This window comes from Sus scrofa, chromosome 6, assembly GCF_054392235.1.
Source record: "Sus scrofa isolate SSC_HxYL_T2T_F1_AM1 chromosome 6, Sscrofa_HxYL_maternal_Yorkshire_Landrace_v2.0, whole genome shotgun sequence".
In the NCBI taxonomy this organism is placed as follows: Eukaryota; Metazoa; Chordata; class Mammalia; order Artiodactyla; family Suidae; genus Sus; species Sus scrofa.
This window is the reverse complement of record NC_139388.1, coordinates 167530515-167545666: the sequence shown is the minus strand read 5'-3', so window position 1 is coordinate 167545666 and position 15152 is coordinate 167530515. Positions and strand designations below refer to the sequence as shown.

The 15152-nt window shown below is 50.4% G+C and overlaps 1 protein-coding gene across 14 annotated transcripts in view; it reads right to left on the bottom strand.

Moving 5' to 3' along the window:
* The window catches only part of LOC100737108 (AGBL carboxypeptidase 4), a 1252169-nt gene that overhangs the window by 98294 nt on the left and 1138723 nt on the right, over positions 1-15152 (bottom strand). For all 14 annotated transcript variants that reach the window (XM_084965126.1, XM_021097823.2, XM_084965119.1 and 11 more), the window contains one exon: positions 13809-13920. In XM_084965126.1, the coding sequence (XP_084821252.1) occupies positions 13809-13920 (112 nt within the window). The remainder of the gene's footprint in view (positions 1-13808; positions 13921-15152) is intronic.

Below are 15152 nucleotides of genomic sequence, written 5' to 3'. Positions count from 1 at the left end.
CAGCTTCTTTTTCTTTTTTTCTTTTTTTTGTCTTTTGCCTTTTCTACGGTGGCTCCAGTGGTATATGGAGGTTCCCAGGCTAGGGGTTGAATCAGAGCTGTAGCCACCGGTCTATGCCACAGCCACAGCAACGCGGGATCCAAGCCGCGTCTGACACCTTCACCACAGCTCACGGCAACGCCAGATCCTTAACCCACTGAGTGAGGCCAGGGATCGACCCCGCCACCTCATGGTTCCTAGTTGGAATCGTTAACCACTGAGCCACGATGGGAACTCCCCGGCTTCTTTTTCTAATGTGGGCTGAACCAGCCTCATGAGGCTCTTACCATAGTAAAGGGACCGGCCCAGAACCAAGCAATTGATGAGTTTGATTCTATTTTATAAAATAAAGTCCCACTTCATATCTGGGTAGGAAGTTTCCCTCCTCCTTCCAATATATCCCCCCCAATTTTAAAGTTAGCCTTCACTTATGGAAAATTATTGGGAAATATAAAAAAGCGGGGGGGGGGGACAAAAACAACCCTAATACCTAGAAATACCACTGCTAACATCTAGTTTACATCTATTCTTTTTGTGTACGTTTTGAATCTGGTTGTTATATATGTCTTAACATATAATACATATGCAACTTTGTCTTCTGCTTTTTTTCACTTGAAATTATAGCGTGAGGATTTTCACAATATTATAAACTCCTCACAACCATCTATTACATGAATGTATTGTGATTTACCTCATCAGTTTCCCACGGTTAGGCATTTAGATTTTTCTTGGTTTTTCACTATTTATAAATAATGATTCTGCAGACTATTTTTTTTTTTTTGGCGTAAATCCTTATTCACACTTCAGATTATTTTGGTCTAGGGTTTTAGTAATGCGGTTGCTGGCTCAAAGCTACAAACACAACAATATATTTTAAACCCCAGAAGGTCATAGTAGCATTTTTCTCTCTCACTTTTGAATTTCAATGTCTTCTCTGCTCCCTGCAGGAAAACTCCCACAGCTTTCAGGATCAGGTCCAGGTTTCCTGGGGTAGCCCACGGGGCTACTTATGACTGGCCTCTGCCTACTTCCAGCCTCTCCCCCTCGTACTCCCCCACCAGTTCAGTACACCACTCTCCTTGGAATTCCCTCCGTATATGCACTGGTCCTCACTCACACGCACTGCTCCCTCTGCCTCTGATGCTTCCTCTGACCTCTGTCTAAACACCTTCAAAACTCATCTCAGAGGTCGCCTTCTCCAGCAAACCTTGCTTGACCCAAGTCCAGCTGGGATAAGCTGATTTTCCCACATGGAACCCAGATCCCTTTTCTATCCTAATACTTAGCACCCTATCATGTAGTCACTGGTTTACTGGGTCTGGAATGCTAGACCAGGGATCTGCAGACTTTCTATGGCCACAGGATCCTTTATTCAAATACTTTTTAAATACTAGTTATAGTTAATATCGTTTGCGAATAAATGTGCCTGGCACAGTGCCCTTGAGCAAGTCCCATGAATCCCTTCCGTAAATCCTCATGACAACCTCTTACAAACATGGAAACTGAAACTTAGAAGGGTGAAGGGATCCGTCCAAGCAGCAAAGCCATTGAATGTTGAAATGAGTATTAAACACGGACCTGAGCCTGAGCTCTGGGCCCCAAGGGTATTCCACTCTGATTAAAATGGAGAGGAGCCCATGTGAGGGGACTCTTGCCATTTTCCTAAAGAAAATTTGAAAACCACTGCTCTACTCTGGACCATCGACTCCTTGAGAGGAAAAACTATTTCTTTTTTTTTTTTCTTTCTGTCTTTTTAGGGCCGCACCTGCAGCATATGGAGGTTCCCAGGCTAGGGGTCCAATTGGTGCTACGGCTGCCGGCCTACACCACAGCCACAGCCACGCCAAACCCGAGTCGTGTCTGCGACCTACACCACAGCTCACAGCAATGCCTTAACCCACTGAGCAAGGCCAGGGATTGAACCCACAACCTCATGGTTCCTAGTCGGATTCGTTTCCACTGTGCCTCAACGGGAACTCCAGGAAGAACTATTTCTTATTTGCCTGTGTATTCCAGTATACAGGGGCTGGGCTCAGAAATGCTTGCTGAATGGAAACACAAATGATTTTTTTTTTTTCTTTTGAAAGCCATGGGGAAGTTATTCTTTCAGGTGTACACTTTATTAGCCTTGTAGTAAAGGCAAGAAATAGGAGCCTGGAAGGACTTGCCGAGTGAGAGAGCATCAAGGCTCGGTGGCCGGAAGGTCAGGCTGTATCCAGCCTGGTAATATTTCTCACAGCCGGACCCCTGGGAGCAGGACCAGAATTGGGAGGTGGGCATTAGTTCTTTGGGACAACGGGGGCAATTTCTTGATGGAAGGTGAAACAGATCTGTTCTTGCTGGAAGCAGTGATTAGTCTGGTCCCTTTCATCAGAATTCAGCTCTCTCCACCATGGTAAATAATGGACTAATTAGGCATCTGGCTTACTTGATTTCCCATGGCTAAGGCCAATTTCTGAAATGCAATATGCTATTTGATGTACCAGCATGAATTCATCCTTGGCTCAAGAGCCTCCTGACAGCAACAACCAAAAATAACTCTCGGAGAAGTTCCGCACATGTTGAACACACAAACATCCTAAAAGGCAACCTGTGCTCAGCTCCCACTGAGTCCCCACTGTGGCGGCAGGCCGTGCGCAAATCCCAACCTGCTGGGAGCAGGGGCCCAAAGGGGGAAGGGGAGGAGTCTGCGGGAAGGGTGAGCACTGGGCGGGGGGGTAGGTGAGTTGGAAAACTTTCTGGAAGAGATGACCTGGTGTTAAGCTGGAGCGGCTGCAGGAATGTAAAAAGGTTATTCCCAGAGTGTCAGGCTGCGCACAGAGACCCCTTTCTAACTCACTGTGGCCTGGATGATTGGATGCTCATGGGATAGGAAAAATGAGAAGCATGCTTGGTCTAACCTAGAAGCTAAGGTAAGAGGAGCAGAGAGGAGAACAATGTTAGAGTCTGTGGATTTGTGGTGGAAATCCTATGTGGCTGGATTCTAACGTTCTGGAATTTCCAAATTTGTGAGCTCAGGAAAGTCTTCCACCTGTGGGAACACTTTGTGAGAGGAATCAGCGAGGGCACCAAACGAAGGCAAGACAGGTCCATGGAAACGCAGCCCAGCGAGAGCGAACTGTGGAGGTTTGAAGGGATCTCTCGGGTGTGCCTCTGGGCTGTCTTGCTGGGGAACAAGGGATCGGAGGAGGGAGCCACCAAGATCCCCCTAAACCTTCTTGAGTGCCTGCCAACCCTGGGGCTCTGCCAGGAGGTGGAAAAAGATGGAGCTCAGTCCTTGAGCAGCTCAGCCTAACAGAGGCCGGGCAAGCCGCACCAAAACACAGCAGAATGTGCACTTGAACCAGGGCGTACCCGGCTCTGTGGGCTGCCTATAGAGGTCCAAACAACTACGCTTCTGGAAAACTGCATTTTAATCAGTGCTTAAGAGGCTCTCATTGAGCTACCAGCCAGTAGCCAGCCCTGCCCTCTATAAATGTTGAAAGAAACTACTAGACAGAAGAAAAATCTATCGGTAGAAGAACAAAGAACGGGCTGAAGCGTTCAAGGAACCCTTAGACCAGGTGGGGCTGGAGGCAAGTTCTGAAGGAGACGTGGGATTTTGAGAGTGACTTCAGTACGTCTCTGGAATACGTTTCCTTCTCTTAGCGAATTCCCACCCCTTCTTCAGGACCCAGTGCAGGTGTCCATGCCGGGTCCCGGTGAGGGGGTTTCTTCCTTCCTCCCTAGTCTCTCCTCTCTCTCTCTCTCCCATCACACATTCAAGGTGTGCCTATGCCCTGTGCTGAGCGTCAGGGATACAGAAACGGGGAAGGCAAAGTCCAGGGCTGCAGTGGGATCAGTCTGGTGGGTGGGCCATGGGAGCTGGGAGTGGGGACAGTGAGGTAAGTGCTGTGGTGACAGAATGCCTAAGACACCAAGAGCTCCTTTTCTAATGCACCTACTATGGAAGGTTCTCTTTTTTTTTTTGCTTTTTAGGGCTGTACGCATGGCATATGGAAGTTCCCAGGCTAGGGGTTGAATGGGAGCTGCAGCTGCCGGCCTACACCACAGCCACAGCAACACCAGATCCGAGTTGCCTCTGTGACCTATACTATAGCTCATGGCAACACCGGATTCTTAATCCTGCTGAGCGGGGCCAGGGATTGAACCCGAGTCCTCAGAGATACTAACTGGATTCCCTTCCGTTGTGCCACAGCGGGAACTTCCCGTGGAAGATTATTTATGTCCATATTATCTTATCCTGAGAGCAATCTCTTGAGGTGGGCATGGTTCATCCCAATTTACACATATGGAAAATAAGACAGAGAGTTTAACAGACCCGACTCAAAGGGAACCTTCTAGAATCTTTGCTGATCCCCATGCAGTTGAAACAGCTAGTCAGTTGCTAAGAGGTACCTGGCGGGTCTCTCAGGATGAAAACATGTTAGAGAAATTGAAAGAAACAACCAACTTGACAGGAGTATGACTCCGACGTGACAGCTCCATCTTTCTACCCCACTTGCTGCCTGAGCCAAAGCTATATTCTAGAGAGGTGGAAAAACCACCCTTTATCATAGGTGAGAGAAGTTGCCCTTTAGAAAAATAATGATTTCTCTTAAATTTCCTTAAGGTTTCATAAACCATCGTTAACTGCTGCAGGAAAAACTAAAACTTTCCTGAAATCCAAGCACCCTGAGTGCACAGTATTACATGGACTTCCAGCCTTTAGTCCCAGCCTGACCCTTCCCCTGGTGGCTATTTGCTGGTTTCCTAGGCCAGGCTGCTAGGAGTGGGAAACATCTGAGTAGCTGCCATGTGTGCTCTATTGGTGGCGTGAGTGTGTTGAACCCACCCCCCAGCTGCTGGGGGCAGTCTGGACTTTTCCACAGACCGTTCCTCTCCCCCTGCCCCAGGGCTAGGATCCTTCTGGGCTTCTATCAAATGCTTCAGGTTCATGCAGCAGGGCGTCTCTCCCCAACTTGCGAGAGAGGCAGGTTAGGGGCCTTCCTTCCCTTTAGCAGGTGGGCACACCGAAGCTTGGGCAACTGGCCGTCCTGGAGCTTCTACTGCATGCAGAGCTGCTCACATGCATCCCCTCAGTCTGTGCCTCCTGGCGTTAGCCTGGACCATGTGCCTGGCAGTGCAGTCCTGCCCCACTGTGGAGCATGTGACCAAGAAACAAGACAACACAGACTTTTGGAGCCAGAAGGCCTTGTGGAAAGCATCCTTCAACCCCTCACTGCACCGGGTGGGGTGGGGGTGGGGGCGATAAAAGGCCCAGAGAGGGGGAGAGACTTGCCCAAGGACACCAAGCAAATCGGTGGTCAGCCACTCTGCTGGGGGCGGGTTACATCCCGGCAGGGCCCTCCTGCTACCAGGGAGAGCAGCCCTCAGAGTTTTAGCTTCTCCCTGCAGGGCACATCTGGGACAACAAAGTCAGAGACGTGGGGAGGAAACAAACACTGGGGAACCCACAGTCCAGATTCCAGAGGTCCCAGCCCTCAGTGCCCGCAGGAAGTGCTTTTCCCCGGACGCTACCGCCTCCCCCTGGGGTAATGAACATGCTGCCACTGGGCAGAGAAAATGACCCACCTCAAGTGCCATGGCCGTGCCTCCCGCACTCCTGGCTCGCTCCCACGTGCGTGTGTGTATGAGGATGGGGATGGGACACCCCCGACCTCCTCCCTGCACCCCCGTCCTTCCCCGGTAGGCTTTACCCTCCACCAGCAGGGCATCCCCTGGGTGCAAACACCCATGTCCCTGTGACTTCTGGACAGAGCTGCCATCAAAGGGCCTTTCAGTCTAGTGGCCAGCGAGACCTCTGTTCACCTAAAAACAGACCTCAGGGGCCATTTCCTTCCTTTAAATTCTTTTTTTTCTTTTTGTCTTTTTGTCTTTGTTGTTGTTGTTGTTGTTGTTGCTATTTCTTGGGCTGCTCCCGCGGCATATGGAGGTTCCCAGGCTAGGGGTTGAATAAGAGTTGTAGCCACCGGCCTACGCCAGAGCCACAGCAACGCGGGATCCGAGCCGAGTCTGCAACCTACACCACAGCTCACAGCAACGCCGGATCGTTAACCCACTGAGCAAGGGCAGGGACTGAACCCGCAACCTCATGGTTCCTAGTCAGATTCGTTAACCACTGCGCCACGACGGGAACTCCTAAATTTTTTTTTAAATTAAAGTTGATTTACAATGCTCTGTCATTTTCTGCTGTGCAGAAAAGTGGCCCACTTTTACACACATATACACATCCTTTTTCTTACATTATCCTCCATCCTGTTCCATCGCAAGTGACTAGACAGAGGTCCCTGAGCTGCACAGCAGGATCCATTGCTGATCCGGGCCAAATGCAAGAGTTTGCATCTACCAACCCCAGACTCCCAGTCTACCCCACTCCCTTCCCCTCCGTTTCCTTCCTTTTTAACTGAACACGAAACTGCCTGGCTGCGAGTTTGGATACGTATCTTTCGTGTGATTATATAGAACCATAAACTTGTTTTTGTATCTCTTATTTACCATTTTATGTTTTCAAGCAATAGCATTTTCTCATGTATGTATGTGAATGGGTGGGTTTTGCACACATTTCCATGTTCTGTGTGTGTGTGTCTTGTGTGTAGTGTGAACGGGGACCGGGCCTGTGTGTGTTACCCGACCATGTCGCTGCCTGCTCTGTGAGCACGTAAACGTGCTATAATTTATTTATTTATTTGACAGGAAGAGAGCAGCTTATCTTGAGGATTGCAGGAGGCAAGGAAAAAACCTCAGCCCTGTGTTGCTCTATTTTAAAAACTCTTCCGTGTTGTTATGGCAGCTAATTTTCTTTAAATGATTTAAGGAAACGGATCTGTTTTAAACGAGCTGCAGCCAAGTTGTTATAGCAACACAGGCCCTTCTCCTCTAGGAAAAGGGGAGGCATCACCCCAGAACATAGAAATCTCTCACAGCAGCAGCCCCGGGGCCCTGAGGGACTCAGGGGGCCGAGGAAAGGGCAGAAGGGGACCCCCCATGTCCCTTTCCTGTGTTCTGGGCAGCATCCCTGGCCACTCTCAGGTCCAGGTCTCATTGGCCTTCACCTGGACTGTCGCCATCAGCACCTAAAGGGCTCGCCTCCTCCTGTCAAATAAAGCATCTCTCATTCAGCACAGTACTCTCTCTGGTGCCATGTTCTGTGCTCCGTCCTGGACACGCGTAGGGCATGTCCTTCGATAGCATGTCAGGATTGTCGGCCTTTATCCCACAAGTAATGAGAGTCACTGGAAGGTTTTACGCAGAGGAGAGAGATGCGGGCAGATCTAAAGTTTAGGATGTCTCTAGAGTTTCTAGATGGGGGACTGAGTGGATGGAAATACCTTCATGGACCACTCTCTCCCTTGCTCAAGCATGTTTGATGCCTCTTCGGTGATGAAGCTGATCCTCAAGATTGAGGGAGTGTGTGTGCTGGAACAGTCCCGACAAGCAACATTTTGTTCCACAGCCTTAATTTTTTATAGTTATCATATGTAATTCAACTAAAAAAAATCAAGTTTAAAAATGGCCTAAGACTTTGATTTTAATGAGAAGAGAGCATCGGGCCATAGGGAGAAGCCAAATTTCTTAGCCCAAGGTTCACACTTGTCTGCAAGCATCCTCACAGCTGCCCTGTCGTGTGCCCTGCACACCGCCCCACCCTGCCACGGCTGAGGTCTCCCACCTCCGTTCCGGTGCTGGGCTTTCCCCGGGATGCCCTCTCCCCTCAGCCATAGCCCCCTCAAAAAGTCTTCCCCATTCCCAAAGGTCCAATCCAAAGTCCTTGGAAAAACGTCCTCGGATCCCCCCAGACACACACACACACACACACACGCTGGGTTCGTCTCCCCCAGCCCCGTGTCCCGGAGCACCCCATTTTCTCTCTTACAGCTCACTTTCCTTACTGCCTTGGATCAAAATTGCTCACAAGGGCCCGGCCTTTCCATCAGATGGCGAGCTCTTCCTGGCCCGACACCCTGCCCCAATATTCTCTGTAGCTCTGAGGTGACCCAAGGGCCTTGCACGTGGTAACCAGCTGAGATTGTCCCAAATGCCCAGGATCTGTCCTGGAGACTTTAGGACAATCTCAGCAGGTGGCAGGGAACCCAAGGAGAGGGTTTGTGTCCGCAGACCAGAGCCATAAGTAAAGGAGGGCACAGCGACGGTGGCAGCAGGATCCAGGACACTCTGAGGGGGAGGGGAGGTTGGGGCAGGGTCCGTGGTCCAGCTGCTCCTTTCATCAGGAGACTCTTATAAAGAGCAGGTCCCAGGGGCTCTGGGTTTGCTTCATCATTTGCTCGATATTTGCACAGAGGGCCTGCTCAGAGCCAGGGCTCTTCTGGGCACTGGGGACCCATCAGCCAGACCCTGCCCCGGGGACAATCAATCACAACTGGCAAACAAGGGCCACACCATCCACGGGGAGCTGTCCTGGGAGAGGGACATTAAACGCTCTTTATCTGAGACTCAGTGCAGTCCTCCGGGTTAAAGACGCCTTTGTCAAGATCATCATTCAATATCCCGGCCTCTGAGAGGAGTGAAGGGTTTAGTGAGCACAGGGCTAGGAAAGCTGCCTTTGAAGTCGACGCCACTGTTAACACAAGGACGGTGGGCCCTGGTTGCCAGGTGAGGACACAGAAGGGCTCATTCCGGGAGACCCCCTCCTGCTCCACTTCAAAGCCAGCACATCTAAAGCTTGTCCCCACACTTACTGTTCCTCCTGGTTCCCATCCCCCTCCACTCCACCGTCCGGGCCAAGCCCTGGGCATCACGCAGGACTCTCTCGTCTCTCATCCGCCACAGTTGCTGTGTCTCCTCTGTAACAGCTCTAGCCTCTGCCCTCCAGCAGTGGTTCTGATGGTCTCCAGCCTCTAGCCTGGCCCCCTCTGAATCCATCCCCTTCCAGGCATCAGAGAGATCTTTCTGAAATGCCAACCTGATCCTGTCACTTCCCTACTTCAGATCCTACCCTGACTCCCCATTCCCACAAGGATAAAGTCTGAACTTATTCTAAGAAAGCCCTATGTCTCAGCGCCCCCTGCCCCTCTGCCTGCTCCCAGTACCAGCCACACTGACGACTTGCAGCCTCCTGAGGGTGCCTCCCTCTCAAGGCAGATGCTCAGATGTCCTCTTTCCCTGGAAAGCCCTCCCTGCCTGCAGCATCCCTCACGCATCAGCTCAGGTATCTGGACCAGGCTCAGGTGTCTCCCCCGGGCTGTGAGCGCCTTGGGGGAGGCACCAGCTCAGACTATTCACAGCTCTGAGGAAGGACAACGCTCACAATAGCAGACTCTGCCCATCAGCAAGGGTCTTGTTGGTTCCCTGCTTGCTGATCCTGTGAACAGAAGGCCCCGGATGGAAGGAGGGAGGCTGTGGGCATTTAGAAACAAGGTCAGAAGCTGTCCTGTTGTGCAGAAAGCTGGGGGCTGAGTGAGCCTGATGATGTAGGCGGAGCGAAGGTCCAGGGTGGAAAGGTATTTAAAGCTTGGGCAGAGACCCAGGGCACTGGGAGTGTTTGCAACTGTGCACACCGACTCCTGAAGTCAAGCGTGAATTGGAATGAGATCCAAGTAATGTTTATTGAGGATCTGCTACACGCCAGGTATTCTGTTACGTGCTTTCACATAGCATCTAAGTAGAGAGACTGTGTAATTTGTCAAACAAATGAGGACACTTATTTTTTTGTTGTTGTTGTTGTTGTTGCTATTTCTTGGGCCGCTCCTGCGGCATATGGAGGTTCCCAGGCTAGGGGTTGAATCGGAGCTGTAGCCACCGGCCTACGCCAGAGCCATAGCAACGCGGGATCCGAGCCACGTCTGCAACCTACACCACAGCTCACGGCAATGCCAGATTGTTAACCCACTGAGCAAGGGCAGGGACCGAACCCGCAACCTCATGGTTCCTAGTCGGATTCGTTAACCACTGCGCCACGACGGGAACTCCAGGACACTTATTTTTTGGGCCATGCCTAAGGCACGAAGAAGTTCTCAGGGCCGTTCCTGGCTGCAGTGACAATGCCAGATCCTTAACCTGCAAGGCCACAAGGGAACACCAAGGATGCTTTTGAGAGTGGGAGGGGGCACGATTAATAAATACTCCATGACAACAGGTATAAACCAGAGCTGTCACAGGCAAGCTATAGCTCATATTCTGCACTTTTTTTTTTTTTTGGTAAGCCCTGACATAATTTGTAAATATGTATTTATCGATATTTACTTGTTTAATGTCAAGTTCCCTGCTAGACTGCAAGGGTTAGGGTTTCCTTCACTATTACAACCACAATTCCTGGTGTACAGAAACTCCTTGATCACTATTGGTGCACAGAGGGAGGCAAGAATGGATGGAGTAGAAGTCTGGGCAAGAGGAGTTGGGGGTGGGGAGACCACGCGGCTGAGGGAGCTGACCCTGGTCCAGGTCAGCGTGACCTCTGTTAGCGCTCCCCGTTCTTGCTTGGGGTGCGCAGGAGCAGACTTTCAGGAAGAATGCAGCTCCCACAGTGCGCTCAGCATCCAACTGTGTTAAGATCCGACCCCTGATGGCCAATCTCCTCTTGGCACAAAGAGGGTCCTAATACCTTCCGAACACAGTCTTGCCTGATCTATGTTCTGTATCAGGGACGAGCACCCAGTTACTTGCGAGCAAATCGATGACTTCTGATTGGTGATGGCAAACCTGACGTCCTCCCTTCGATTCCTCCCCCAGTCCTCTCCTTGGGGAGTCACCTAAAACCCCCCTGGGTTCCATGGCCCCCACTCTGTCTCTTCGCCTGCCTCACGTCTTTTCTTTGACCATGCCTCATTGACCTCTGCATGAATAGCTATTTTGTATCGATAAACCACATTACACTGGGCATCACAGGATTTTCCATGTTCCATCCAATTCAACTCAACAAATAGGTATTGAATATCTATTATCAGAAAAAAAAAAAAAAAACATAGGGGCTGTTCTCTCTAAGAGAGAGGTGGACTGTTCTCCAAGGAAGATATACAGATGGCCAGCAAACACATGAAAAAATGCTCAACATTGCTGATTATAAGAGAAATGCAAATCAAAACTACCATGAGATACCACCTCACACCAGTCAGAATGGCCATCATTAGTAAGTCCACAAATAACAAGTGCTGGAAGGGGTGTGGAGAAAAGGGAACCCTCCCGCACTGTTGGTGGGAATGTAAACTGGTACAGCCACTATGGAGAACAGTTTGGCGATATCTTAGAAATCTATACATAGAATTTCCATATGACCCCGCAATCCCACTCTTGGGCATATATCTGGACAAAACTCTACTTAAAAGAGACACATACACCCGCATGTTCATTGCAGCACTATTCACAATAGCCAGGACATGGAAACAACCCAAATGTCCATCAACAGAGGATTGGATTAAGAAGATGTGGTATATATACACAATGGAATACTACTCAGCTATAAAAAGGAATGACATAATGCCATTTGCAGCAACATGGATGGAACTAGAGACTCTCATACTGAGTGAAATGAGTCAGAAAGACAAAGACAAATACCATATGATATCACTTATAACTGGAATCTAATATCCAGCACAAATGAACATCTCCACAGAAAAGAAAATCATGGACTTGGAGAATAGACATGTGGCTGCCTGATGGGAGAGGGAGGGAGTGGGAGGGATCGGGAGCTTGGGGTTATCAGACACAACTTAGAATAGATTTACAAGGAGATCCTGCTGAATAGCACTGAGAACTATGTCTAGACACTCATATTGCAATAGAACAAAGAGTGGGGGGAAAAATGTATACATGTAAGGATAACTTGATCCCCTTGCTGTACAGTGGGAAAAAAAATAAATTAAAAAAAAAAAAAAGACAGAGGTGGCAGGAGTTCCCATCGTGGCGCAGCGGAAACGAATCCAATTAGAAACCATGAGGTTGCAGGTTCAATCCCTGGCTTTGCTCAGTGGGTTAAGGATTCAGCGTCTCTCTGAGTTGTGGCGTAGGTCACAGACACTGCTCAGGTCTGGTGTTGCTGTGACTGTGGAGCAGGCTGGTAGCTATAGCCCCAATTGGACCCCTAGTCTGGGAACCTCCATATGCTGGGGGTACGGCCCTAAAAAAAAAGTCAAAAAGACAAAAAAAAAAAAAAAAAAAAAAGACAGAGGTGGCAGAGGAAGGAGGTGTCGTGATTCTATCAGGGAAACTACAGTCAGCCCTGACGTCTGGGGGCAGAACCCAGCTGACAACAACGATCCCTAAGGAATTCAGGAGCAGCTTCTCTGCCAGGAAAGCTGGTCAGGATGGATCGGGAGTTCGGGGCAATAAAGGGGTTTGGAGCACAGCTAACACCTTCTTTTGTGCACAAGGAGGGATGAGCTGGAGAAGGAAGCAGACATGCTAAAGCCATGGCTAAGCGAGCCCTGACAGCAGGCGAGCCATAAAAAGACGGAGGGAAGCAAAGCTCACAGAGGCGTCGAACTGAGTTGAGTTAAGCCAGTTGAGTTAACTATGTTGCACCTAAGGACTTATTTTTTCATTAATCCTTGCTCTAATATATGCATTTGTTTTTACATACATATTTCTGCCTGGTGTATATATATCTCTATGTATCTACATCTATGTACATGTTGTTGGATATTTTTATTGGCACCTCCAAAGAGAGGGGGCAGAATGAGGTGCATGGGTGCATCTCAGAAATACCCCCACTCCGGGACCTTTGCCGTCCAAGCAATCACTGTTTGTCACCTGGCGGCAGTCAAGACGGTCACAAGTCACAGTCATCAATGTTGGAAGAGGCTCAGATGGAATCTCACTACAGCGTTTTCCAAACAATTGCGCCTCCTCCATGCACCTTTTGACAGTGTCAGTGAGCGTCAGGTTGAACGCTTTTAGGAAGGCCAAGTTCCCAGCTCACACTGCCCCCTGCCCTCCATCCTCAGGCAGCTCTCATGGTTACAAGGCTTGCTTTCCCTATCAGCCTTACCTCTTGCTGTGGCCTCCACCATGAAGAGGTCTGTCTGTCCTCTCTGAAACGCTTCAGACAGAACGATGGCAATCGGCCTCACGTCTCTAAGCTCTGGAACCCCAGTGCCCCCTGTTTTTCACAGCCTTGTCCCCGGAGCCAACTCAGTGTGGACACCCCCTGCTCCCCTCCTTTCTGAAATGACAGGCCCTCTGCTCTGGGAACAAGTTCACCACTGCCGCCACACCCCCAAGTCCAACATGTGGTCCCAGCGAGGCTGTATTCTCCTTAAAAATCCTTGCCTCTTGGCCAGAGTGGCCTTGCCCAGAGGTGGACAGGCCCTTCATGTGAGGCCAACCACAGTCCTCTGGGAGCTGGAACCAGAAAAGGAGAGCGAGTTGCTCCCTACCGGGGCAGCCGCTGGGTATGATCCTGGGCATATGCTCCCTGCGCCCTGCAGGTGGAGGAGACCAGGCTACACACAGCCTTCAACTGGGTGAGATGCTCTGGTACTTTCCTAAGACATTCTCTGTTTTGCTTCAACTGGTTCAGGCTGCACTTCTTTGGCCCCTCAACCAAGAGCTCTGACAGATGTGGATTGTTCTGGTATATTTCCTTTGCCCCACGGGAGTGCCACATGGAAGACAGTGTTATGAGGATGGGGCAAGCCCTTGGGTTTGTCCAGTTCTGAGAAGAGACCAGCGGGCCTAGCACCAGCGCCCCCCACAGCCGGTTTTGACCCGGAATCCCTAATTTGCAGTTCCTTGTGGACTTTCCCGGAACAGCACTGCCCTCCTGCAGAGCAAGGCGTACGGCCAGCAGCTGCTGAGGAAGTCCGGTTACTTACTGGGTCGTTGTACATCTGGATGATGAGCTGCTTCACCCCATGCAGGGTAGGGTGGGCCCACGGAGAGGGATCCAGCCAGTGACGGTTCAGGTCAAACCCCATCAGAGAGCACCTAGGCAGGACCCAGAGTCAGAGTCAGTGCAGACAGGACAAGCCAAGCTCCCAGCTTGTCAAATACAGTTAGGAGCAGGAGCAGACATTTATCACTCACCAAGCATTTCTTTTCTTTTTTTTTTGAAAAGAGAGTGTCGCACCTTTTATGTCTATTAATTCAGTCACTCTCAACAACGCTTTGAGGTCACGACTATGACAATTCCTGCTTTACAGAAGAAGACACTAGGTTGCAGAGAGGTTCGAACACATATCTGTGGAGCAGGCTCACTTCAGCATCCACGCCCTGAGACCCAGGCACATGCGCGTCTCCAGTGCAGGGCCGGGAAACCACGCACGTCCCCACTGTTCTTCTTTGTCTCACACCCGCAGCCAAGCCCTTATGTTTGCCTTTGAAATATATTCGGAACCCAGCACTTCTCTATCATGTCCATCGCCATCACCTTGAACTTGGACCGAGGTCCAGAGCACTGTAACAATACTTTACTCCGTCGTCTTGTTCCCACCCTCACCTCCTCCCACCTGCCTCTCATCCTATTTAATCACTGCACACACACACACACACACACACCCATTTTCTACACAAGAGCCAGAGTGGTCCTCTTAAAACATAAGTCAGACGGTGTCCCCTCTCTGTTCAAATGGGTCTCTATTCTGTGCAAAGGAAAAGCCGAACTCCTTACAGCAGCTGCAGGGGCCCACGTGGTCCACCCCTGTTCTCCTCCCCGACCTCAGCTCCTACCACCTCCTGCTTCTTCTGTGCCAGATTCTGGCCTCTTTGCTGTCCCTCCAACACCACGGGTGCTCCTGCCCCAGGGCTTTTGTGTAGGCGTCCCCTTTGCCTCTTCCTCCAGAGAGCTGAGTGATCTGTTCTCATTGTGGCAAATCTTTGCTCACGTGTCACCTGCTCAGAGAAGGCTGCCTGGCCCCCCTCCTCCATGCTCTGCCTTGTGCCCATTAATGACTCCACCAGGGCAAATGGGACCAAGGCCTCTGGGCTCCTCCTCTCCCTCGTCCTCCTTTCGTTCCTCTGGGCCCAGGCCTCCATCTGCTGGGACGTCACCCACTGTAGACCCTCTGGCGGCACTCCCCATGCCACCCAGGCGGAGGGACAACTTCCAGAAACCCTGGGCTTGCTCGCAACTCAAATTACCACTCTTCGCCCCTCCAATCCATCTCCTCCTACCCCCAGAATGTCTCCCCCTAGACCTTAGTGTCTTGTTTTCTCGATCA